The 26292-nt window shown below is 33.5% G+C and overlaps 1 protein-coding gene across 3 annotated transcripts in view; it reads left to right on the top strand.

The window, feature by feature from the left end:
• The window catches only part of Hasp (Hig-anchoring scaffold protein), a 563757-nt gene that overhangs the window by 402191 nt on the left and 135274 nt on the right, over nucleotides 1–26292 (top strand). For all 3 annotated transcript variants that reach the window (XM_075295587.1, XM_075295586.1, XM_075295588.1), the window contains one exon: nucleotides 18750–18868. In XM_075295587.1, coding sequence (XP_075151702.1) covers nucleotides 18750–18868 — 119 coding nt within the window. The remainder of the gene's footprint in view (nucleotides 1–18749; nucleotides 18869–26292) is intronic.

The raw sequence follows: 26292 nt of genomic DNA on the forward strand, positions 1-26292 counted from the left end.
AAAATTTTGACAACATTTTCTACCGAAATAAAAAATCGATAATATAGAATCGCATTCTTTCTTCGACTAAAACTTTCTTGAAGTTCAACAAAATCCTGTTTTTGACTATGTCTTTTACAAAATCGAGATTTTCTTCCCACATGAACATGTCGGTTTTGCCATATTTGTAAAAGACTATTAGCAAATAAGGTTGATAAAGACTTTCTCAAAATATTAAAATATTTTGTCAAAGCTATTGTACCCTAAATCTGATATCGACTCAAAAATGTCTACTCAAAAGGTACTAAATTATTCGCGGGGGTACTACGGTAATGACCGGGGTGAAAAAGGTTTGAAAAAAGTACTATAGTACTGCATTTTCCATCCCTGCAGTTACTACGTGCTCATCCGAACGTTCATTTTCAACAATGAAGAGATTAAAGACGTATCTTAGAAATTCGACTAGCGAGAGTAGACTCAAAGGATTGGCATTAATTTCGGTTCATCGCCGAATAAATGTGCCGACTGAAGATGTCATTGATTTATTTGCTGCCCAAAAAGCCCGTCGGCTCAATTTAATAGTATAAAAATATTGTATACATACCTATGCATAAATAACATTTTCTACACATCAGATTATATTAATATATTTTTTTTAAAGTTGAACCCCCCCGAATTAAAATCCTGGCTACGGCCTTGGCTATAACGGATAGGAGATTTTGCAAAAACTATTGGTGCGAAGTATAATGACTATTGTATGAGCAGTCATGAAGCGGAGGAAAAGGAATCAATTAGATACCTCTTGTGTGAGTGTCCTTTTTGTGTAGGGCGTAAGCGAATTTTAGGAGCATATAGCTTTAGATTACTGGCGGACCTGGAAAACGTTAACTTAAGCAGTTGTTAATGTTTTTAGAGCAATCAGGTTGATTCAACAAAAGTAAATAATAGAGAAGGTTCAGTGATTAAGACTAGAAGTGCCCATATGTAATTGGTACTTTTAGTTAAATGTGGTATCACAATGGACTGAAGGTCTAAGTGAGCCTGAAATTTAATCGGGCTGCCACTTTAACCTAACCTAACCTAACCTATATATGGGAGCTATATCTAAATCTGAACCGATTTCGATAATATTTCCCAGATTTAGTTGATACCACAGAAGGTTACCTTGTGCTAAATTAGAGTAAGATCGGGTACTAAATAAGGATATTATGGTCAGAAATAAATTTGTAAGGGGTAATTTTTTCAAAAACGGGCGATACATATATATGGGAGCTATATCTAAATCTAAACCGATTTGAATTATATTTTGCAGGTTTTGTTGATATTACAGGAGATTACCTTGTGCTAAATTTAAGTAAAATCGGTTTATACATGAGGCCACTACGGTCAAAAATAGGGTTATAAGAGGCAAATTTTTGAAAATTGGGCGCTACATATATATGGGAACTATATCTACATCTGAACCGATTTGGATGACATTTTGCACATATAGTTAGTACTATAGAACATTATAGTAATTTGAGTAATATTGGTTGATAAATAAGGGTTTTATGGCCAAATTTCTGAAAACCGGCGATACATATATATGGGTACTATAGCTAACTCTGAACCGATTTCGATGATTTTTGGCACATATAGTAAATACTATAGAAAATTAGATTTGGCCGACATAGAGTCAGATCGGTTAATAAATAAGGCACTTATCGCCAAATTTGGGGAAATCGGCCGATACCTATATATGGGAGCTATATCTAATTCTGAACCGATTTCGATGAAATTTGGCACACTTAAAGGGTGGTCTATTGGATTACTTTGTGGCAAATTTGAAGCCGATCAGTTAGTAAATGAATACAATCTGACCACATTTATCGAAATAGGGCGATACATAACATATATATGGGAGCTATATCTAAATTTGATCCGATTCCAAATTCAATAGCGTTCGTAATTGTGCCCATAAAACACTGTGTACCAAATTTAATCAAAATCGGTTAATAATTGCGACCGGAATCCTGTGAACAACAAATACATGGATAGACGGACGGACACCAAGCGCTAGATCGAATCAGGAGGTGATTCTGAGTCGATCGGTATATATTTTATGGGGTCTAAAATCAATATTTCGGGTAGGCACATTTTTTGGCAGATCAAAGTTATTATACCCTGACCACTATGTGGTTTAGGGTATAAAAACGGTGGAAAATATACAAAAGTTACAAAGGGATCTTCATAAAAATAACGAAAGGGAACTACACGCACAGAAAAAACATGTTTGCAACCATGTCGCCGCATCCATTTAATGCTTATTTAGAGTATGTAATTGTCGCGGAAACCATGTATTTTGTCTTTGTAAAAATAATTTTCGAGCGGAGAAAAATATATGTTGGCAATAAGCATTTAAATGGTTCTCAAATGCTGCAAACATGTTCTATTATTTAAATGATAGAATTTGAGACCATTATATGGTCAGGAAAATCATGTACCTGACCATTCAATTTTTTTTTTACTTTTTTGCAGAGAAAAAGGTATTTTTATAGTTTACGTATAGACATGTCTACAACCATTACATGGCCATAAAGACCATGTACATTGTTTTCGTGAACATCTAATTTTTTAATTTTTTTGCAGCGACAAGAATTTTATAAAAACATTGAGCAGGTACACACGATTTTCATTTTGCGCGTCAGTCGTGTGTTGATTGTTTCTTGGAATGGACGGAGTATACGGAATTATTGTGTTTTGTGTTAATTTATTTATTCAGAAATGGCACGTGGTTTTATGTGAATACAAAAAAGGAAAGTGTAATTGAAAAAAAATATACCTGGTTTTTGTTCTGCATTTTGATATATGGTATAATTTATTTTTATTTGCAGTTACATGATGTCTGCGTTTGTACATTTGATGGGCACGAAGTAATTATGGAATGATTACTTATTGTTGAAATTGAGATTCGAGTGTAAACATGACACAAGAGTAGACGTGTTTTATTTGACTCTTCGTAAAAATCTGAAATACAATGAAATTAAAAGCATGAAGAAACAGTGTCTGGAAAATATTTAGTGACTGGAGATATGAAATTAATTGAATCATTCGTGTTCCAAAATCCTACGACTTGTTATTAAACATTTTACAAAATCAATTTTTATTTTGTGAACAAAAGAAAACCATAAAACATCTCTTATACTGCAAAAATAATCATTGCACATATTGAGAGTTTGACATTTATCTTATTTAGTGCTCGCAACTTTATATATCGGCATATTTATAAAAAGAGAATTGTTAAAAACACAAACAAAATAGAGTGTGATAAATAGTGTTAATTGAGATAACCAACATCATTCCATAGTGACAGTTATCTCTCTTATATTGAATTTGTTGGCTACTGCTGAGAAGAGATTTTTCTTTTGCGCTCGATTAATAAAGCAAAGCATAAGCAAAATAAAAAAAAAAAAACATTTCAATAAAAGACAAAAAATAACTGTTTCAAAATCTATTGGGATTAACTGCAAGTAGGGTAAGTGCAGCAAATGTGGTATACCCATTTGTTTTTCGATAGCAACATTTTTAGTTTTTGTCCGGCGAGGCTAAGATTTTACGACATTCATGTTACTAGTGTTAGCCATCCAAGCTACTAAGAGCGAAAAATAAGAAAGCCATAATTTCAGATATATTTGCGAATTTGTTGAAAAACTCATTACACACGAATTCACAAAATGTGAAGGTAATGTGGTACACCATATAATTGTATTGTGGTATAGTATACCACATTACCAGTTTATAGTTTCTACTCATATTGAGTCATTGAAAGTAAATATATACCTGGAAACTGTTCTGCTATGAAATCGTCATCGGTGAAAATGTTTTTATTGCAAGGATAAATACCTGTCACTCTAAAACCATTTACAGCAATTTTTCCAGTCTAAACTTTTAAGTAGGTTTTATTAAATAGGCCAGTAATATCATAAGGTGTCAGTTTTCTTCCCTCCTCTCTCATACATCTTCGTATTTCTTCATTGTAATATTTTTTTAAAGGACCCATAAATGTTTTGTCTAATGGTTGAAGTTCAAGTGACGAATGAGGAGGCAGTGAAATAATGGTAACATGATGTGCTCGATCTATGTCCAGCACTTCGAGATTGCGAGTGTGGCTGTAATGACCATCTAGAATTAGTAAAATTGGGTAGGTTGAAGACGACTTTGATTCCTTTAAAAAGTGTTTGAACCATTCTGTAAAAATTGGAATTTGGACCCATCCACATAAATGACATGCCGACTTTGAGCCAGGCGGGGCATCCTTCATAAGAAGCGGATTGTAATTTTTACGAGGGAATATAAAAAACGGTGGCACAAACGCTCCTCCAGCACTCATGCAAGTAATGATGGTAACCAGTGACCCGCGCTCGACTGATGTAATCATACCAATCTGTATTTTGCCTTTTCATGCAATTACTTGTGGTTGCTGTGATGGCACCATTGATATTCCGGTTTACGTTCCAGATACGAGAAGGTGGGAAATTGTGCTTATTGTACTCAAGTAAATTTAAAAATAGATCAACATTTTCTATAGAGAATTCACGAACATGATCCATACTGGACCCAGTAGGCTTTCTTAAACTTATTATGTTTCGATGGCGTCTAATAAACCCGTTTAACCAATATCTTCCTGCACATTCTTTCATTACAGAAAATTTGTTCGGTATGTTATTTATTGAGGCAATTTGAAAACATAAGGATCGTATGTCAGCTCGTGTTAGTCCCCAGTATCGTGACTCCAGTTCTAATATATATCTAACATGTTCATTTTCCAAATCGGCATCTAATGTTGGACGTCGACCAAGCTTAATTGCTTAAATATCTTCTATGGTTTCTTCGCATAACGTTGTTAAGTTGTGTGGGGTACACCAAAAGTTTTTGATGCCAATAGAATACCCATTGTATTCCTTCTAACAGCCTGCTGCATAGCAGCTCTATATCATCTGCTTTCCAATTCCTTATTTCTCCTTTTATCGGCATTCTGTTTTTTATGTAATATGGTATACTATACCAAATTATCTGCTGCAAACTATACCACAATTGCTGCACTTGAGCTTAATGTAAATGTTTTTGTAAAAACAAAAAAATACAGCGTATACACAGCAATTGCACATATGTAATGCTTATTTAGTACTCACCAGTTATTTACATTCGAAAATTGAAAAATTAGTATATACCTTTCAGACAAAACAAAATGATTAAGAACCACCAAAAAAAAAAAGTCGACCTCACATACATTTGAATTTTTTCAACTGGCACAAAGAAAGAGTTGCAAACATAAAACTGATCTTTGATTTCTTCATTCTCTGACAGCCGCAATTTATTTTGTCTGATTCCGTTATTCGAATTTTGCCAGATAGAGAAAAACGGTACCATACCACATTACCAACCTGTACCACATTTGGTGCACTTACTTACCCTATTATTGAAAATGACGATTGAGTGTGAATCATGCAAAACTAAGGTTCCTGGTGCCAAATTTATTTCGTGCGGAATATGTAAATTGGCATTTCATATCAGATGTGCTGCATCAAAAATCCCAGGCCTTTCAGAGTCGATGGTAGAATTAATAAAAGCTAGCAAAGGTGGATTGTTATTTAAATGCGTTACTTGCGTTAATGCCCAGACCCCACTTTCAATTACTGCTGATATTTCTGCAAGACTTGCGGCGTTAGAAGTGAGCGTTAATCAGCTATCCAAGATTGTAACTGATGATATTGTGTCCCAGCTTAAAGATATTAAAACTGAAGTCGTCAATTGCGTTACAAGAACCAGTAAGGTGGAAGCTTTTGTGAGTGCTAAGATCAAAGAGTTGCAGGAGGAGAACAATGTTTTGAGGAGACAGCTAAATAGAAATGACATATTAGTAAGCGGCCTTCCATCCAATATGACAATCGATGCACTATATTCTGCCGTGTTTAAAATTGGAAGTCACTATGATGTTAATATCAGCCATGGTGATTTGAACATATGTTCATACATGAAAAACAAAAAAATGGTGATAATAAAGTTCAACAGCGTTTATAAAAGGGAAACACTCTTCAAATGCTATATGGTGAACCGTGTCCTAACACTGAGTGATGTTATTGAATCCGATATCAACTCCAGGATTTTTATCAATGATAATTTAACGCCGCTGGCTTCGAAAATGAGTTTTATGTGTAGGAGAATGGTTAAAGACAAGAAAATAAAGAAGTTCAAACTTATTAATAAAAATAAACCTGAAGTGAAGATAGAACTCCATGATGGGAAAGATGTTACTATGAACTGGGAAAAACTTCTAGCCTTTGTCAAAGAGTCTGGAGCAGAAACTGAAGACATTTGATTTGTTATATGCATATTATAATATTTTTTGATATATATTATTTCTTCTTTGAAAAAAAATTGAATAATTAAATGAATTCCTGAAGTAATATTTAATATTGTTTCTCTTTTAGTTTAAAGAAAATGTAAGACATATGCTTTTTATAGTTAGCTCATAAATATCTTTATTAGGTTCACGGTATTTCAGCTGCATTTGCTAGATATTTCAAATACTTGCACTGAACAATGGCAAGGTTCGAAAATTTAATTGAATCGCACTATTGATCTAAAGAATGAATAAAATATAGATAACTCAAACTAACTAATTCTAGTTGAGTTAACGTGGCTAAGTTATATTCATTTGACTACAGCTAGCATTTACAATGATGGAAATCTCTGAATGAAATAATCTCAGTGTACGCAGGAAAAATATTGGCAATATTTCTCTAATTGAAGAATTTGCTCTTAATTTTAAATTTTCAAATTTTTCAATTAATGTTATTATCTTGATTAAAAGGTTAATTGTATCAATTAATTTATTAATTAAAGAAAAAAAATCAACTTCATTTAACTTTTTAATTGGAAATATTTTGGTGATATTTTTTTCTGTGTAAGGAACATTCATTGTTTTAAATTTAACTGTGTTATATTGAATTAAAATTGTATTAATTGTATCAAAAAAAATTTAATAATGAACACTAAATGAATTGAAATTATTAGTTGCTAATGTTGGAAACCACTACTAGGAGTACTATAAATTGATTAATTTTCGTATTCTCGTTTTATAATCAATAATATTTATCTTTTAGTAACATATTGATTGATCTCCTATTTTATATGTACGTAATGTTCAATATGGTTTGTTTTCAATTTCATTATCATATGTTGCTTAAATGCCGTGAATGCTTTGACGCAGGTGGTTATTATTTTTGTTCTTAATTAATTTTTGAAAACTAAACTGTTTCACTGTTTATATCGGATTATTACGAATTGTTAATAATATCTACTGCATGATGGAAAACTCCAAAACTATCGTAAAATATTATATGTTTAATATTTATAAGTTTAGTTTTAAGATAAAATTACACATAAATATTTTGACACGAATATGGATAATACTGATGGTTCATGAGTTTGGATAGTAATCTAGGTCCGACCATTAATTTGAATGCTGTAACAAATATTTCTTTGAGCCCGCGGAATCTGAATGTAATACATTTCAATGCACAAAGCATTGTGCCCGGACCTAATTCAAATAAGATGGATGAAATTCGTTCAATATTCTCAAATGGAATTTTTGATGTGATTGCGGTATCTGAGTCTTGGCTCAAGGCCTATGTAACGAATAATGCGATCAGTATAAGTGGCTACCGCATTTTTAGAATGGATAGGTCCCCAGGCCGAGGTGGTGGTGTTTGCGCCTTCGTGAAAGATTGTCTGAAGGCAAAAGTGGTTTATAGGTTGGAGAATTATTGTGTATCTGAGGGTATCTTTCTGGAGATAGAGACGAATATGGGGTCAAACGTGTTGTTGGGTGTTGTATACCTTCCTTATGGTAGTTTGGCTAGCTGCGATACAATTTTGGGTGATTTGTCTTCTCAGTATGAGCACGTTATAATTGTAGGTGATTTTAATATTAATTTATACGACCATAGCGTCGAGGTTAGAAATTTGTGTTCTAGGTACGGTTTGGGTTTAATACACAATTCTATTCCCACGCATTTTTGTCACCAGTCTGATAGGCGTACCCTTATTGATTACTTTTTAGTAAGTAATACAAACTTAGTTCGATCAAAGGGCCAGTTTCTGTTTCCTTGCTTGAATTCGCACCATGCGGCGATTTATCTATCATATGATGTGTCGAAGCATGTTACTACGTATGATGTTAAGATACGTGATTACTCCCAATTGAACTTAGATGATTGCTTGTTGGATATTGATATGTCAGATTTTAGTATGGTGTATAGTACCAATAATCCCAATTTGCAATTGCAGTATATTAATGAAAAGATTCTTGACATATTTAACAGGCATGTGCCTACCAGGACAGGATTTAATTTCAAGGGTGCTAGTTGGATGAAGGATCGGGGCGTTGAATTATTGGCTGAGCTTAGAGATCTTGCGTATAGGGCATATGTGGAGGAAAGGACTCAAACCAATTGGGTTGTTTATTGCAAATATAGAAATCGGTTGAAGAAGGCAATTAGGAGGAGCAGAGCGAAGTTTTATAGAGGGGTGTTTTCGGCTGAGTCTACACAAGGTATGTGGACGGAGCTGAGGCGTCTTGGCTGCATGGATGACACTGCGGTAAAACCGGATCTTGAAGTAAATGGTTTCAATCAGTCTTTCACCATGCCTCCATTGGCCAATCCACCGCCCATTTCTTTTGAGAGTTCTCATGACCTCAATACTGGATTTTCTCTTAGAGCCGTGGATATAGCTGAAGTTTGGTCTGCCATACAAAGCATAAAGTCAAATGCTGTTGGAAGTGATGGGATTCCACTAAAATTCATTAAGTTGGTTTTCCCAGCTGTCTCCCGCCACATGCTGTATATTTTTAATACTGTTATTACCACTTCTGTGTTTCCAGAGCAGTGGACTTGTGCGAGAGTAGTCCCTGTGCCGAAAGTTAGCTGTCCACGGGAGTTTACTGACTTTCGCCCCATTAGCATTCTTCCGGCACTTTCGAAGGTGTTAGAGGTTTTGATCAATACACAAATTTCAGAGTACATCCGGGAGAATAGTTTGATTTCGCGATTTCAATCAGGTTTTAGGAGGGGTCATAGTACAACAACTCTCGTGATTGACATTGTTAAACGATGGACTTGGAAGAATATCGGAATGGTGTACAAGTAATTTTATAGACATAAATACTAATAAGTCGAATTGTATTTGTTTTAACGGTTCGAATGTTTCACCATTAACTTTTGTTATTAATGGTAATGTGATTGGTAATGTTGACTGTTTGAAGGTATTGGGATTCTATATAGATAGGAGTTTGAATTTTGATCGTCATATAAAAAAGGTTATATCTGACATTACGTTTCGCTTACGGAGGATTTACAGCATTGGACAGACTTTGCCATTTGCAGTTCGCAAACGTATAGGTATCGGGTTGCTTTTGCCGCATATTACCTATGGTCTGGAAGTTTATTCTGGATCATCTTTGACTTGCCTAGGTAGATTGAAACTTTGTTTTAATCGCATTGTTCGATACATATATAGCTTGAGATTGTATGATCATGTGACGCCTAGCACAATAGAGCTATTAGGATGTACATTTGACAGCTTTATAAATTTAAAACTTTTGATGCTATTCTTCAGGTCCAAAAAATCGGGCCAGCCATCTTATTTGAACGATTTGTTCGAGTTTGGCGACTCTACGAGGACGCACAGTTTGATTGTTCCACGTTTTCATACATTAATAATGCAGAGATCGTTTCAAATTCGCGTTATAAGGTTGTGGAATTCGCTAATCCCTTATGAAAATAGACATTTTAGGCAATCATGCCCAATGTTTCGGGAACTGGTGATGTCAAGGCTGTAGGTATGCGTGTATTTATTTTACAGCAATTAATGGTCGTTGAATACATTTTTTTTGTTATCCGTATTTGTGTCAATAACACTTTTTATACCCTCCATCATAGGATGGGGGTATATTAACTTTGTCATTCCGTTTGTAACACATCGAAATATTGCTCTAAGACCCCATAAAGTATATATATTCTGGGTCGTGGTGAAATTCTGAGTCGATCTAAGCATGTCCGTCCGTCCGTCCGTCCGTCCGTCCGTCCGTCCGTCCGTCCGTCCGTCTGTTGAAATCACGCTAACTTCCGAACGAAACAAGCTATCGACTTGAAACTTGGCACAAGTAGTTGTTATCGATGTAGGTCGGATGGTATTGAAAATGGGCCATATCGGTCCACTTTTACGTATAGCCCCCATATAAATGGACCCTCAGATTTGGCTTGTGGAGCCTCTAAAAGAAGCATATTTCATCCGATCCGGCTGAAATTCGGTACATGGTGTTGGTATATGGTCTCTAACAACTGTGCAAAAATTAGTCCACATCGGTTCATAATTATATATAGCCCCCATATAAACCGATCCCCAGATTTGGCTTGCGGAGCCTCAAAGAGAAGCAAATTTTATCCGATCCGCCTGAAATTTGGTACATGATATTGGTATATGGTCTCTAACAACCGTGCAAAAATTGGTCCACATCGGTTCATAATTATATATAGCCCCCATATAAACCGATCCCCAGATTTGGCTTGTGGAGCCTCTAACAGAAGCCTATTTCATACAATCCGGCTGAAATTTGGTATATGGTGTTGGTATATGGTCTCTAACAACCATGCAAAAATTGGTCCACATCGGTCCATAATTATATATAGCACCCATATAAACCGATCCCCAGATTTGGCTTGTGGAGCCTCTAACAGAAGCCTATTTCATCCAATCCGGCTGAAATTTTGTATGTGGTGTTGGTATATGGTCTCTAACAACCATGCACAAATTGGTTCACATCGGTCCATAATTATATATAGCCCCCATATAAACCGATCCCCAGATTTGGCTAGTGGAGCCTCTAAGAGAAGCATATTTCATCCGATCCGGCTGAAATTTGGTACATGGTGTTGGTATATGGTCTCTAACAACCGTGCAAAAATTGGTCCACATCGGTTCATAATTATATATAGCCCCCATATAAACCGATCCCCAGATTTGACTTGCGGAGCCTCAAAGAGAAGCAAATTTTATCCGATCCGCCTGAAATTTGGTACATGATATTGGTATATGGTCTCTAACAACCGTGCAAAAATTGGTCCACATCGGTTCATAATTATATACAGCCCCCATATAAACCGATCCCCAGATTTGACTTGCGAAGTCTCCAAGAGAAGCAAATTTCATCCAATCCGGTTGTAATTTGGAACATGGTCCATATCGGTCCATAATTATATATAGCCCCTCCGGAGCCTCTTGGAGGAGCAAAATTCATCCGATCTGGTTCAAAGTAGGAACGTGGTGTTAGTATATGGTCGCTAACAACCATACCAAAATTGGTCCATATCGGTTCATAATACTGGTTGCCACTAGCGCCAAAAATAATCTACCAAAATTTTATTTCTATAGAAAATGTTGTCAAAATTTTATTTCTAGAGAAAATTTTGTTAAAATTTTATTCGGTTCATAATAAAATTTTCATCATTGTCAAAATTTTATTTCTATAGAAAATTTTGTCAAAATTTTATTGCTATAGAAAATTTTGTTCAAATTTTATTCGGTTCATAATCATAGTTGCCACTCGAGCCAAAAATAATCGACCAAGATTTTATTTCTATAGAAAATTTTGTCAAAAGTTTATTTCTATAGAAAATTTTGTTAAAATTTAATTTCTGTAGAAATTTTTGTCAAAATTTTCTTTCTATAGAAAGTGTTGTCAAAATTTTTATTTCTATAGAAAATTTTGTGAAAATTTTATTTCCATAGAACATGTTTTAATATTTTCTTTCTGTAGAAAATTTTGTCAAAATGTTATGTCTACTTTGTCAAACTGAATTATATACGTATTGGATCGATCTCTTTTGATTTAATATATACCACGTATGGACATACAATTTAGAAGATGGTGTTAGGAGGTTTTAAGATACCTTGCCATCGGCAAGCGTTACCGCAACTTAAGTAATTCGATTGTGGATGGCAGTGTTTAGAAGAAGTTTCTACGCAATCCATGATGGAGGGTACATAAGCTTCGGCCTGGCCGAACTTACGGCCGTATATACTTGTTAGTGTTTTTTTCTTTTTAGAATTAATATATTTATATTTACATTGTTATTTGATATTCATAGTGTCTCTCTATTGTTGGTAAACATAATCAATTTTGGCCTCAGAATGGCTTTTGATTATGCAATAAATGTGAATTGAATTGAACCAAACTAGAATGATTGAATTGAACCAAATATGGAATGATTACTTATTGTTGAAATTGAACCAAACTAGAGTGTGTAAAAATATGTGATGTTTGCTTGCACGACATTATAAATACAAATAAACAATGAATTAGTTTATAAATAAATAAAAACAAATAAATAAAGTTGATTTTGTGTTTTCTTTTCTCAAGTGGCGTCCTTTTTTCGACGACAAAAAAGTATTTTCATAAAAATCAAAACATTTTAGGTTGTGACCATGTTTTTTTAACTAGAAGAAAAACATTTTTGACGAATAACATAACATTTTAGATCGTGACCATTGTCTTTTAATGGAAACAAAATTCTTTTTATCAATATAATAACATTTTAGATGAGGACAATTGTATTTTTCTTAGAACCATGTTCACTGAGCCAACATGGTTGCAGGTTAAAATGTTACATGGTCGCCGCAAAAATAGCTGCTATCATATTATTTTGCTCTTCGAATATGATTGTGGCAATCATGTTTCTTCTCTGCGTGTATACTTTTTTAGAGTTGGGACAGTAAAATTAAAAAAAAGAGGAAATAGCAGAAAATTAAACAGTAAAATGTATAAAAACACTCGAGCTTAAAGTAAAACTAGACAATATCCATCTTGACGAAGACGACATACTCATATCTCTCGACGTGGTATCATTGTTTACCAATATACCGATTCACTTAGCAATTAAAAACATAATGACAAAATGGGAATCCCTTCAGAAACACACCAGAATATCAAAACCCCAATTTTTAAAAGCTCTCCAATTTTGCCTCAATGACAACAATTATTTCATATATGGGGACACCATCTTTAAACATACGGAATGCCAATGGGAAACCCGCTATCTCCCACTATTGCGGACATAATTCTTGACACTCTATTGGAAACCTGTTTGTCAGAATCAGAACAAGAAAATATTCACGTAAAATTGATCACAAAATACGTAGATGATCTTTTTGCCATAATAAAAAGGAAAGATGAGGATAAGATATTAAAAACATTCAACAATTACCACAAAAAGTTACAATTCACACTCGAGAAAGAGGAAAACCAATGCATTCCATATTTGGATATAAAAATTCATAGAGAGAAAAACAAAATAATAACGGATTGGTATGCAAAACCCATTGCATTCAACTCAGCCAATAAGACAAAAGATAAACACAGCTAATCAACTCATATCCAATGTTATTACATTGAGTAATACAAAATTTTTACCCAAAAACATTAAAATAATTAAAAATATTTTAACCAAAAATTGTTTCCCTTTAAAAATAATAATTAGATTATTTATTATTTTTAAAGGGAAACAATGACCGTAAACTTAATATGAATCCAACAGAACAAAAAGAAAACAACCCTTCTGGCAACACCAAATATTTTGGGATTCCCTACATACCGAAACTTTCAGAACAAAAACACTTACAAGAAATCATAAACAACCAAGAAATAAGATTAGCATACAAACCAAACAAAACCATTTCTTCTCTATACACACAAACAAAAACCAAAATAGAACAAGTGTATACAGCACTAAGTTCGGCCGGGCCGAATCTTAAATACCCACCACCCATCAGGAGGGCTTGAGGACACTTTCCGAAGATAAATTTAAAGATTTCACCTATGAGGTCTATATCAGATTCTGGATTTTATATAACCATTTTTGTTTGAGTTTTAGAGGAATCTGGAAATTTTACATTGAATTTCAAGCAATTTTCATGATCAGTGCGCCTTCTACACCCTCAAGAAGTGCAGTCGGTCTAAATACCAGAATATTTACAATTTTAGGCAAATCAGATAAAAACTACGGTTTTTAGAAACCCAAAGATTTAAATCGGGAGATCGTTCTTATGGGGGCTATACTGAAATATGGACCGATACTCACCGGCACACCTCTTTATGACCCGAAAATACCTCTAGATTTCCATTTTCAGGCAAATAGAATAAAAACTTCGGATTCTAGAAGCCCAAGAAGTAAAATCGGGAAATCGGTCTATATGGGGGCTATACCAAAATATGGACCGATACTCACCATTTTCAGCACACCTCTTTATGGTGCTAAAATACCTCCAGATTTCCAATTTCAGACAAATTGGATAAAAAATGCGGTTTCTATAAGCCCAAGACCCCAAATCGGGAGATCGGTCTATATGGGGGCCATACCAAAATATGGACCGATACTGACAATTTTTGGCACACGTATTTGTGGTCATACAATACCTCTAGATTTCCAATTTCAGGTAAATTGAATAAAAACTGCGGTTTCTATAAGCCCAAGAAGTAAAATCGGGAGATCGGTCTATATGGGGGCCATACCAAAACATGGACCGATACTCACCATTTTTGGCACACCTCTTTATGGTCATAAAATACTTCTAGATTTCAAATTTCAGGCAAATTGGATAAAAACTACGATTTCTATAAGCCCAAGACCCAAAATCGGGAGGTCGGTTTATATGGGGACTATATCAAAACCTGGACCGATATAGCCCATCTTCGAACTTGACCTGCCTGCAGACAAAAGATGAGTTTGTGCAAAATTTCAGCACGATTGCTTCATTATTGAAGACTATAGCGTGATTACAACAGACAGACAGACGGACATCGTTATATCGTCTCAGAATTTCTCCCTGATCAAGAATATATATACTTTATATAGTCGGAAATCGATATTTCGATGTGTTACAAACGGAATGACAAACTTATTATACCCCCGTCACCATTCTATGGTGGTGGGTATAAAAATATGAGCAAAGCAATGTAGTGTACGAAATAACATGTACTGGAAACTCAACAGAGCAATGCGGTAAATGTTACATCGGCACAACCAAGCGTAGCTTAGCCACCAGAATTGCTGAACACGAAGCAGATATAAAGAAAGAAAAGATGACAACACCATTGGCTCAACACTGCATTGAAAACAAACACAATGCAGATCTGCAAAATGCAAAAATATTGGACAAAGAGCGAATAGAGAATAAGAGATATACTTTAGAGAGCTTACGAATACAACAAAAAACAACAAGTGCAATAAACAGAAAAGAAGACAAAGACAATGCTAACGCCAACTACAGCATTGTATTATTTTAGTTGTCATTTACCATCTGTGATAACAACACAAGTTTGACTGTGATATTAGATTAAGTTAATTATTCTTGCAATTAGTAAATATGTGTTCTATGTCGTGCTGTAATAGTGTCGTATTAATAGACGTATATATTTTTTTGCATAAGTAATTGACGAAAATTGAATGTAATATAGGCTAAGCTCTAATGTAATTCCATATGTTGTTGCCAGATCCAATAAATAAATCATCCCTAATGAGGCTGGAAATAATCCCAGCGAAACGTTGGATGGAAATAATGGAATAATTCAATTCTTGCTTTATTCGCATTTTAAAGTGACCTTGAAAGCCCCTTAAAAAACAAAAGCTAAAAACTAAATTTAGTTCCTCTTTATTAATAAGTACTCCAAGAAGAGTTGACGTACACCTTCAAATATAAAAGCGGGCATTAAGTTCGGGTTTTGCAGCTAAAAAATTTAAAAAAGTTTATTTTCTTTAAAATTAATTATTAAAGAAAAGTAAAAGGCTAAACAGGGTCATTTTAGAGCGATAATATCAACATGATACCGGCCTTAAGGTAACAATGAAATTATGTACAAAACACGTGTATTTAAAATGGTGTTAGAAAACTGTTCACGCCTAACTAAATTTATGTGTATATTATGAAATTATTTATGTATGTTTATACTCGACTCCACGTTCTTCTTTTGTTGGAGCTTTTGAATTCCTTCCAAAATTTCAAACTTTTATATCAAATACAGTTTTTTGTTACAACATTGTTATTTTTGTAATAAAAAACAATAATAATTTATCCAAAAGCTCAGTCCATTTCGTTTATATCAAGCACTTTTTCTGACTGTAAATCTTTAATAACCCACATTTCGAAATTTAATTATAAAAATGTAATATATTATAAATATAAATGTGTAAATTAAAAAAAAAATGGTGTTCGGTCGGAGCAGGGATTGAACCCACGACCCTTTGCATGCAAGGCAGACATGCTAACCACTGCTCCACGTAACCAACAAATGTATGTTTCTGTTAATGTTATGTTTGCGTGGGCTCGTGGGCGCTGCAAACCAAAGACAATAAACTTGAGGCTCTCAATAAACAGAGAGCTCTCCAGATGACTGAGAAATGGGCGAAAGATAATGGTCTTGGGGTAAATCCAGCAAAGATAAAACTAGTCATGTACTGCAAAGATCGCAAAACTCCCACGGTTAGGCCCATTTCCTTAGGGGGTATTGAAATACCCTTTGGTGAGCGTGCAAAATACCTTGGCGTTATTTTGGACAGGAATCTGAATTTTAGGCTTAATAATGAAGAAAGGCGAGAAAAGCCACGGTAGCTTTGTACTCGTGAAAAAAAAACAATAGCAAAAAAGTAAAACTGTAAAATTGTGAATTGGCTATACATGGCAGTAGTTAGACCTATAATGCTATATGGTGTTGTAGTCTGGTGGCCGCATGGCTTGCTGTTGTATCTCAGGCGCATTCCTTAAGAGAGGAACAAATTCCCTTAATGTCATGCTGCATCTAATGCCTTTGGACATTTTGGCTAAACAGTCAGCTGTAACAACGGCTGTTGCGGTTGCGCGAGCTATCGCTGTGGTCGGAAAAAAGGTACGGCCACAGATCGGTCATCAAAATAATGCCAGATGTGCCTAATGTAGTGGATTACACTTTGGCGAGACCACTTTTCGACAAAAAGTTTGAATGGACAAGTGGGTTTCGGAGTATAGTCTAAAGATCTGGAACTTCGAATAGCGAAAAGAGTACCTAATCACTGTAGTGTTTTTCAGGCTGAAATATTAGCAATAAGAAAGGTGGCGAATTGGCTGAGCAGTAATGTTCCCAAAAATTTTGGCATTAATATATACTCAGACAGTCAATCTGTAATCTGTCTTTGGCTACCTGCAAGCTCTTACTGCGTGAGAAGGCTGTTATGATGGTAAATGTTCGATGGTAGAATTGCAAGGGTTGTAACGACACCAAGCAAATATAGTCCCATTTAAACTTAAACCGCACACTAGATCGCCAATCAGTGTTCTCAAGGCGTCAGATAGCACTCTTGATATCTGCTATAACGGGTCGCTGACTGATAGGCGAATTTGCAAAAACTATTGGCGCGAAGTATAATGACCATTGTATGAGCTGACATGATGCGGAGGAAAAGGAATTAATTAATATAAACACCTCTTGTGTCAGTGTCCTTCATTTTGTGTAAGGCGTAAGCGAATTTTAGGGGCATAAAGCTTTAGATTACTGGCGGACCTGGAAAACGTTAACTTAAGCAGTCTGCTAATGGTTTGGAACAATCTGGTTTGTTTCAACAGAAGAAAATAATAGAGAAGGTTCAGCGGTTAAAACTAGAAGTGCCCATATGTAACAGGTACTTTTAGTTAATGTGGTATCACAATGGACTTAACAGTCTAAGTGAGCCTGAAACTTAATCGGGCTGCCACTTTAACCTAACCTAATCTAGATGATTTTTCATTAAAATGATGGATGATCACTAAAGGAAATTAATAGAAAATATATTATTATAGTCCGTTCTATATAAAAAGGCTTCAATGGAAATCGGTATTCAAATGGCACATTTGCTTACATTCAATAAAAGTAGATTGTGTTTCATTTTTACAATACCACAAAACACAATCACATGTAATTCCAATTGCATTCTGCCATATATTTGCACACTTTATTTATTTCAACTCTTTGCTATGATTTGTTATTGCGTTCGAAATATTTATGCACACTTTTCAAACGCAACAGACAGAATATCGCCAATCATATTTTTGAATTTATGCAAAAAACAAAAACCCAACTGTTCGTTATGATTTACTTCTACAGACTGATCTCTTCATCATACGTTGTTGGATAAATACATATTCTCTTGTTCTCTTTTCGCTCTTTCTCTCCATTGCTCAAAACTATTCAATTTCAATCACAAAGGTAATTGAATCAATCGCATGTTTAATTGGAAACGGAAAAATTTTCAATCAAAGTTGTAATTGAAAATTATTTCCGAATTGATTAACAAATATATGGAATCAATTAATATTTTAATTGGAAACGTAACAAGGATCAATCACTTTTTAATTGTTTTTTTTTTCGCATTTTATTAAATAACTAATTGAATCAATTAAGATATTAATTGAATCCGTTTCCAAATTCAATTGTGTGTTTACTTGAAAAAATTTCGGTGATAATTTTTTGCGTGTATATATAATACTTTTTATATAATACTGCAGCTATTCTCTTTATGAAGTAGAACAAACAAGTAGTTCAGATACTGATAGTTTAATATTATCTAGGTTAGTAGGTTAGAATTAAGATGGAGTTTAGTATAGAACTACCGATTTACGTCTAAGATTTACTATTTATTGTATAAATTCACATATATTTTCAGGTGCACAGATATTGGAAAATTCGAACTTATAGGGAGCATTGAAAGGACGTGTATTCATTCGGAATGGACTGGAATAAAACCACAATGCTTTGGACTAAATCAAGAAAATGACTATGCCAGTAAGTTCTCATTAATGCAAATTATACTTCTGTTATATTTGGTTGAAAGCAATTCTCTATTTCCCCGATGATCGCAATCTCAAATCACAAGTTATTTGTTTCCTTATGACTAAATAACTCTTCCACAAAGTTACTTTTGACTACCATTGTCCACTTAGAAGGACATTCGAAAACGACAGCAAAATCTATTTTCCTTTCTTAAACAATAAACGAAAAGTACGAAATTTTGACACAATTTTTCTACTGTATTAGGGATATAACATACATAGATGTAAATAAGTGTAAAAATATAATATTCGTGCGTGAATAAACATTTTGCTTCGTGAATGTGAGTGAAATTTCTCTCACGCGCACACTTCTATTATAGTTCCAATATCTTATTGAGAGATCAAGAGAAATAGAGATGGCATATGTTAGAGAAGCGTTTTTTTATACCCTCCATCATAGGATGGGGGTATATTAACTTTGTCATTCCGTTTGTAACACATCGAAATATTACTCTAAGACCCCATAAAGTATATATATTCTGGGTCGTGGTGAAATTCTGAGTCGATCTAAGCATGTCCGTCCGTTCGTCCGTCCGTCCGTCTGTTGAAATCACGCTAACTTCCGAACGAAACGAGCTATCGACTTGAAACTTGGCACAAGTAGTTGTTATTGATGTAGGTCGGATGCTATTGCAAATGGGCCATATCGGTCCACTTTTACGTATAGCCCCCATATAAAGGGACCCTCAGATTTGGCTTGTGGAGCCTCTAACAGAAGCATATTTCAACCGATCCGGCTGAAATTTAGTACATGGTGTTGGTATATGGTCTCTAACAATCATGCAAAAATTGGTCCACATCGGTCCATAATTATATATAGCCCCCATATAAACCGATCCCCAGATTTGTCTTGCGGAACCTAAAAGAGAAGCAAATTTCATCCGATCCGGCTGAAATTTGGTACATGGTGTTAGTATATGGTCTCTAACAACCATGCAAAAATTGGTCCATATCGGTCCTTAATTATATATAGCCCCCATATAAACCGATCCCCAGATTTGGCTTGTGGGGCCTCTAAGAGAAGCATATTTCATCCGATCCGGTTGAAATTTGGTACATGGTGTTGGTATATGGTCTCTAAAAACCATGCAAAAATTGGTCCACATCGGTTCATAATTATATATAGCCCCCATATAAACCGATCCCCAGATTTGGCTTGCGAAGTCTCCAAGAGAAGCAAATTTCATCCAATCCGGTTGTAATTTGGAACGTGGTGTTAGTATATGGTCGCTAACAACCATACCAAAATTGGTCCAGTCACACAAAAATTGGTCCATATCGGTTCATAATCATGGTTGCCACTAGAGCCAAAAATAGTCTACCAAAATTTTATTTCTATAGAAAATTTTGTCAAAATTTTATTTCTATAGAAAATTTTGTCAAAATTTTATTTCTATAGAAAATTTTGTCAAAATTTTATTTCTAGAGGAAATTTTGTTAAAATTTTATTCAGTTCATAATAAAATTTTCATCATTGTCAAAATTTTATTTCTATAGAAAATTTTGTTCAAATTTTATTCCGTTCATAATCATGGTTGCTACTCGAGCCAAAAATAATCTACCAAGATTTTATTTCTATAGAAAATTTTGTCAAAAGTTTATTTCTATAGAAAATTTTGTGAAAATTTTATTTCTATAGAAAATTTTGTTAAAATTTTATTTCTGTAGAAAATTTTGTCAAAATTTTATGTCTACTTTGTCAAACTGAATTATATACGTATTGGATCGATCTTTTTTGATTTAACATATACCACGTATGGACGTATATACAATTTAGAAGATGGTGTTAGGAGGTTTTAAGATACCTTGCCATCGGCAAGCGTTACCGCAACTTAAGTAATTCGATTGTGGATGGCAGTGTTTAGAAGAAGTTTCTACGCAATCCATGATAGAGGGTACATAAGCTTCGGCCTGGCCGAACTTACGGCCGTATATACTTGTTTTTTTTTATGGTGTGTAGCTGAATCAAGTTTTCCGAACAAACTCATTTGGCTCTTGAAGTAATTGCGGTAGGTCCTCGAGATTACAATGTTAGTTCTACGTGCTGATGGTATAGTTACAAGACTTTTTCTCGTATGTTTCGGTGTACAAATTATATGTTTGGAACTCAAATTTTTAGTACATTAGTTTTAAGTGCAAGCATATAATGTTCATAAACTAGCACGACATGTTTGCGACATATATGTTCATATGTTAGAACAATTATGTTTGGGGTATAACATTTTTTAAAATATAATATGTGTGGATGCAAATTTACAAATGTAACCATATATGTGATTAGAAAGAGAGACGGATAAATTATACAAAAAAACATGAATGAACGTAAACGTTCGTGATTAATAGTTGACTTTTATTTTTTGTTTAGAAATAAATATTGGCAGCGTAACATTTCTGTTGTAATCTTGGTTTCAGTTCAATGTTATGTATATATATATATATATATATATATATATATATATATATATATATATATATATATATATATATATATATATATATATATATATATATATATATATATATATATATATATACATATATATATATATATATATATATATATATATATATATATATATATATATATATATATATATATATATATATATATATATATATATATAACGTCGATAAGTCAATTAGTTTGTGCGATAGAGCGTCTTTTGTCAAGCAACTTTTGTTATTGTGAAAAAAATGGAAAAAAAATGAAATTTCGTGTTTTGATAAAATACTGTTTTCTGAAGGGAAAAAACGGTGGAAGCAAAAACTTGGCTTGGTAATGAAGTTCCTGACTTTGTCCCAGGGAAATCAACAATAATTGATTGGTATGCAAAATTCAAACGTGGTGAAATGAGCACGGAGGACGGTGAACGCACGAAAGAGGTGGTTACCGACGAAAACATCAAAAAAATCCACAAAATGATTTTGAATGACCGTAAAATGAAGTTGATCGAGATAGCAGAGACCTTAAAGATATCAAAGGAACGTGTTGGTCATATCATTCATCAATAGTTATTTGGATATGCGGAAGCTCTGTGCAAAATGGGTGCCGCGCGAGCTCACATTTGACCAAAACCTACAACAACGTGTTCATGATTCTGAACGGTGTTTGCAGCTGTTAACTCGTAATACACCCGAGTTTTTCCGCCGATATGTGACAATGGATGAAACATGGCTCCATAACTACACTCCTGAGTCCAATCGACAGTCGGCTGAGTGGACAGCGACCGGTGAACCGTCTCCGAAGAGTGGAAAGACTCAAAAGTCCGCTGGCAAAGTAATGGCCTCAGTTTTTTGGGATGCGCATGGAATAATTTTTATCGAGTATCTTGAGAAGGGAAAACCCATCAACAGTGACTATTATATGGCGTTATTGGAGCGTTTGAAGGTCGAAATCGCGGCAAAACGGCCCCATATGAAGAAGAAAAAAGTGTTGTTCCACAAAGACAACGCACCGTGCCACAAATCATTGAGAACGATGGCAAAAATTCATGAATTGGGCTTCGAATTGCTTCCCCACCCACCGTATTCTCCAGATCTGGCCCCCAGCGACTATTTCTTGTTCTCAGACCTCAAAAGGATGCTCGCAGGGAAAAATTTTGGCTGCAATGAAGAGGTGATCGCCGAAAATTTTGGCGACAGTCGCAAACCGTATAAAGTTTGATACAGATCATCTCTGTTGAGGATATAAAACAGAAGAAAACGGAAGTTTTTAACACTTGGTTTATTTTGGTAGTGAAAGGGAGTGAATCCATTCTTTATATGAAAGGGAGTGAATCCATTCTTTATATGTATTTAAAGGCCTTATGGAAGAGAACGTTACAGATAGTGAGCTTTGAAAAAAGTTAACTAGTTCAAGTAATGCGGTCTCAGTAGACTTTCCGTTCGAGAAGAATTGCCGTTTTGAGAGCAACCTTGAATCGAATCTAGTTCTAGGATAAATATCTATCAGCATCTTCAGTCTTAAGTAGGAATGAGTATAAATTGATTGGTCGAAAATTCTTCGCACTTGAGTGAAAGGATTTTCCCTCGTTAAGGTGGGTATTAAGTTCGAGTTTAGCCGCTGAAATCGTCATTTTTCACGATTTCTTTTCTTTAATAATCTATTTTAAGGAATACAAACTTTGTGAAAATTTGCTTTGCGATATTCCCCATCAAGTTATAGTGAAATCTGCAACAAATATGTATAATTTTATGACTTTTTTTACTGATTTAATTTTCACTTTAATGAAAATTAGCGGCTAAACTCGAATTAATACTCACCTTTGGATATGAAAACGACTTTTGGTTCCTTCCTACTTCCTGGTATATATGCTAAGTTGATTCAGACTTTATATATCGTAGACAACAACGGGATAATTGTCGCTTACATTATTTCACAAGCATTTGATAAAGTATGGCATGATGGCCTACTATAAAGTCAAATCGCTTGTTCCAATAAACTATTATTTGTTTATCAAATCATACACTGAAAAAACAGTGAACCCTTTTCCATTGCAAAATGAACTAAACTGTAGTAATATTGACCATTATTTAGCCCTTAAGATTTTTTTCAACTTGTCTAGTTTATAATTCTCTTAAATTTTAGTTAATCCATAACATTATATTTTAGTTCATTTTTACAACACCATAAGATTTATATATCCCTACCAAGTTAAAAAGTCAGTATTATTTTGGTTTACTTGCTTATTTTTTGGCAAACCCGATAATAAAAATTCGTTAACAGTCTCTTTAAAATGTCGACGACTAAACTATTTTTAAATCAATCATTCCACAGTACAGAGAAATTAAATAATTAAAGGAACAACAAACCGTTTTACTATTATGAAAATTTTCATACAATAAAATGAAACTTTCTTTAAGCAAAAGTACTTTATTATAAAAACTTATGATGAAAGTTCTTAATACAATGTTTTTGTGAATAAAAATTATGACCACGTGGAACAAGGAAGTAGTTTATTTTAACTCGCTTTATGGACATTTTGACTTTTCCTTAGTTTTTTATTCATTGTAAGTATATTTTTCACATATCTTGCTGAAAAATGGAAGGAATAAAGAAAATTGTTAAAAATTAAGATGTAATAAAATATAATTTTTTAGCTCTTTAAATTAGCTTGTAACTTACCATATTTGGGGCGTTTTATTAAATGGTGTAAGGAATTCAACTTTTCTTAGATAAACGTACCTCATAAAGTTTGTACCTGAAACAATTAGAGAAATAATGAATTAGTAATATATGAACTCATAAAATTGTGTTGTTATCGATGTGAAGGACATAATACAATAAATATTCTTGTTAAAAGAAAGCCAAAGTTTTAATATAAAACTTACCAATTCTCTATTACAATGTACGCTGAGGTTATCGAAATTCCTTTGGGGTTACTCTGAAATTAAATATTTATTTTTTATATTAAATAAAAAACATTAAATTGGTTTCCAAAAGATCTAATTAAAGAAATAATATGCATAAAAAAAGTAAATATTCTGGTTAAAAGAATGTTAAAGAAAGCTTACCAATTCATAAAAAATGTTTCCAAATTGTTATTCTGAAATTAAATATTTGTTTTTTTTTTTTAACATTAAAAATATTAAATTGGTTTCCAAAAATATTTGATTAAAGTAATACTAAAATAAAGTATTAAAACCTGTAATTTTGATAATAAAAAGGTCATAAAAACGTAAATATTCTAGTGAAAAGAAAGCCAAAACTTACCACTTCTCTATTAAACTATACGCTGGGGAGAAATAAAAAAAATTGGCCTAATCCATCTAGGGTTGCTCTTAAATTAAATATTTTTTACAACAAAGAAAAACATGAAACTGGCAAAAAAAAAATAATAATAATTAGCAAATAATAATATACATAAAGAATATTATTTTTGAAAGAAAACCACATTGAAAAAAGAACACTTACCTATTTATGATTAAACTATACGCTGAGGTGTAACAAACAATTTTCCAAATTCATCTGGAGTTACTCTGAAATTGAATATTTATTTTTTACATTGAATAATAAAAATTAAATTAGATAAAACAATTTCAATATACTTTCCATTTCAGCATTTTTTCCTAAATATTGAACATTCTTAATAACTTTTTTCTAAGCTACCGATCATCACTTCGCCATTGTACACCTCATCGCTAAAATATTAATAACTTTCATTTAAAAGTTCTAATAAACAAACTCCAATATATGTTTCAAAAAACCAAAATATTCCATACCTTTATATTCCCTTGTTACATACTTGCTAAAAAGGTGCAACAGCCCACGCCAACGCCAACTATACAACTGAAGCATGCCAAACAAAACCAAGCAAAACCAAAACATTTCTACAACAACAAAAACACATGTGCCTTCATTGAAAACAACACCTCATCCAGACAAATAAACCATTCGCGAATAATAAACACACAAACCACTGAAACAACAAAAATAAAAACAACCCCACGCTCAGATATACACAACATCCCCATCACTCGCTACCATTTCTCATTATTGCATTGCATGCTCTCACTCTCAAAAAAAAATTTCAAGTAACATAATCTTTACATTAAACATATTCCACTTTGTGGAACATTTACTCTAAAAACAATACTCTTAAATGCATATCAGTATAAGAACGATGAAACGTTTAACTTAAAATTAGCAAAAACTTCATGAAGTGATATCTACCCATTTTTGACGAAAATGTCTATAAATTTAATTACAAGTGAACTAAAAATATTTCATTGAGAAATGTTGTACCAACTATTATTAACTATAGGAATTGCCAGTAAGAAATTGCTATCCGCTTTCAAGTTCAATTTTCGTAAAAAAAATATTTTCTCATACAAAAACTCTTTATAGTAAATTACACTTATTACTTAGAAAGTATTTTACATTTCATAAGTAGTTTTATAGTATGGCGAAAGAATTATTAACTACCAGTTAAGAAAATTTGTAAGGAAATTTCCATCTTTTTGTAGTCTATTAACTAAACGATTGCTACTTAAAATTTGTAAAATTTCCTTTCGAGTAGTTAATTTTCGTTAAAGATACGAAAAATGAACTAAAATTCTGGAAAATTCTTGTAATAAATTATTGTAAAAATCTTCTTAAATTTACGAGACACTTTTTTTCTGTGTATATTCAAAACCGATTATTCTATGTACAAGAGAATGATGAGATGAGTACACTGAGATCTATTAGGGCGGGCGTTCCCCAGGGGAGCGTTATGGGTCCTATTTTATATGTACCATTTACATCAGATCTGCCTGAATCAGAATCTACTGTCATTGGAACTTTTGCAGATGATACCGCAGTACTGGTAGTAGACATCAATGCGGAAAATGCGAGTAATTTACTACAGAATTATTTAAATACTTTGTTTATGGCTA

Source organism: Haematobia irritans, chromosome 2 (assembly GCF_050003625.1).
Source record: "Haematobia irritans isolate KBUSLIRL chromosome 2, ASM5000362v1, whole genome shotgun sequence".
In the NCBI taxonomy this organism is placed as follows: Eukaryota; Metazoa; Arthropoda; class Insecta; order Diptera; family Muscidae; genus Haematobia; species Haematobia irritans.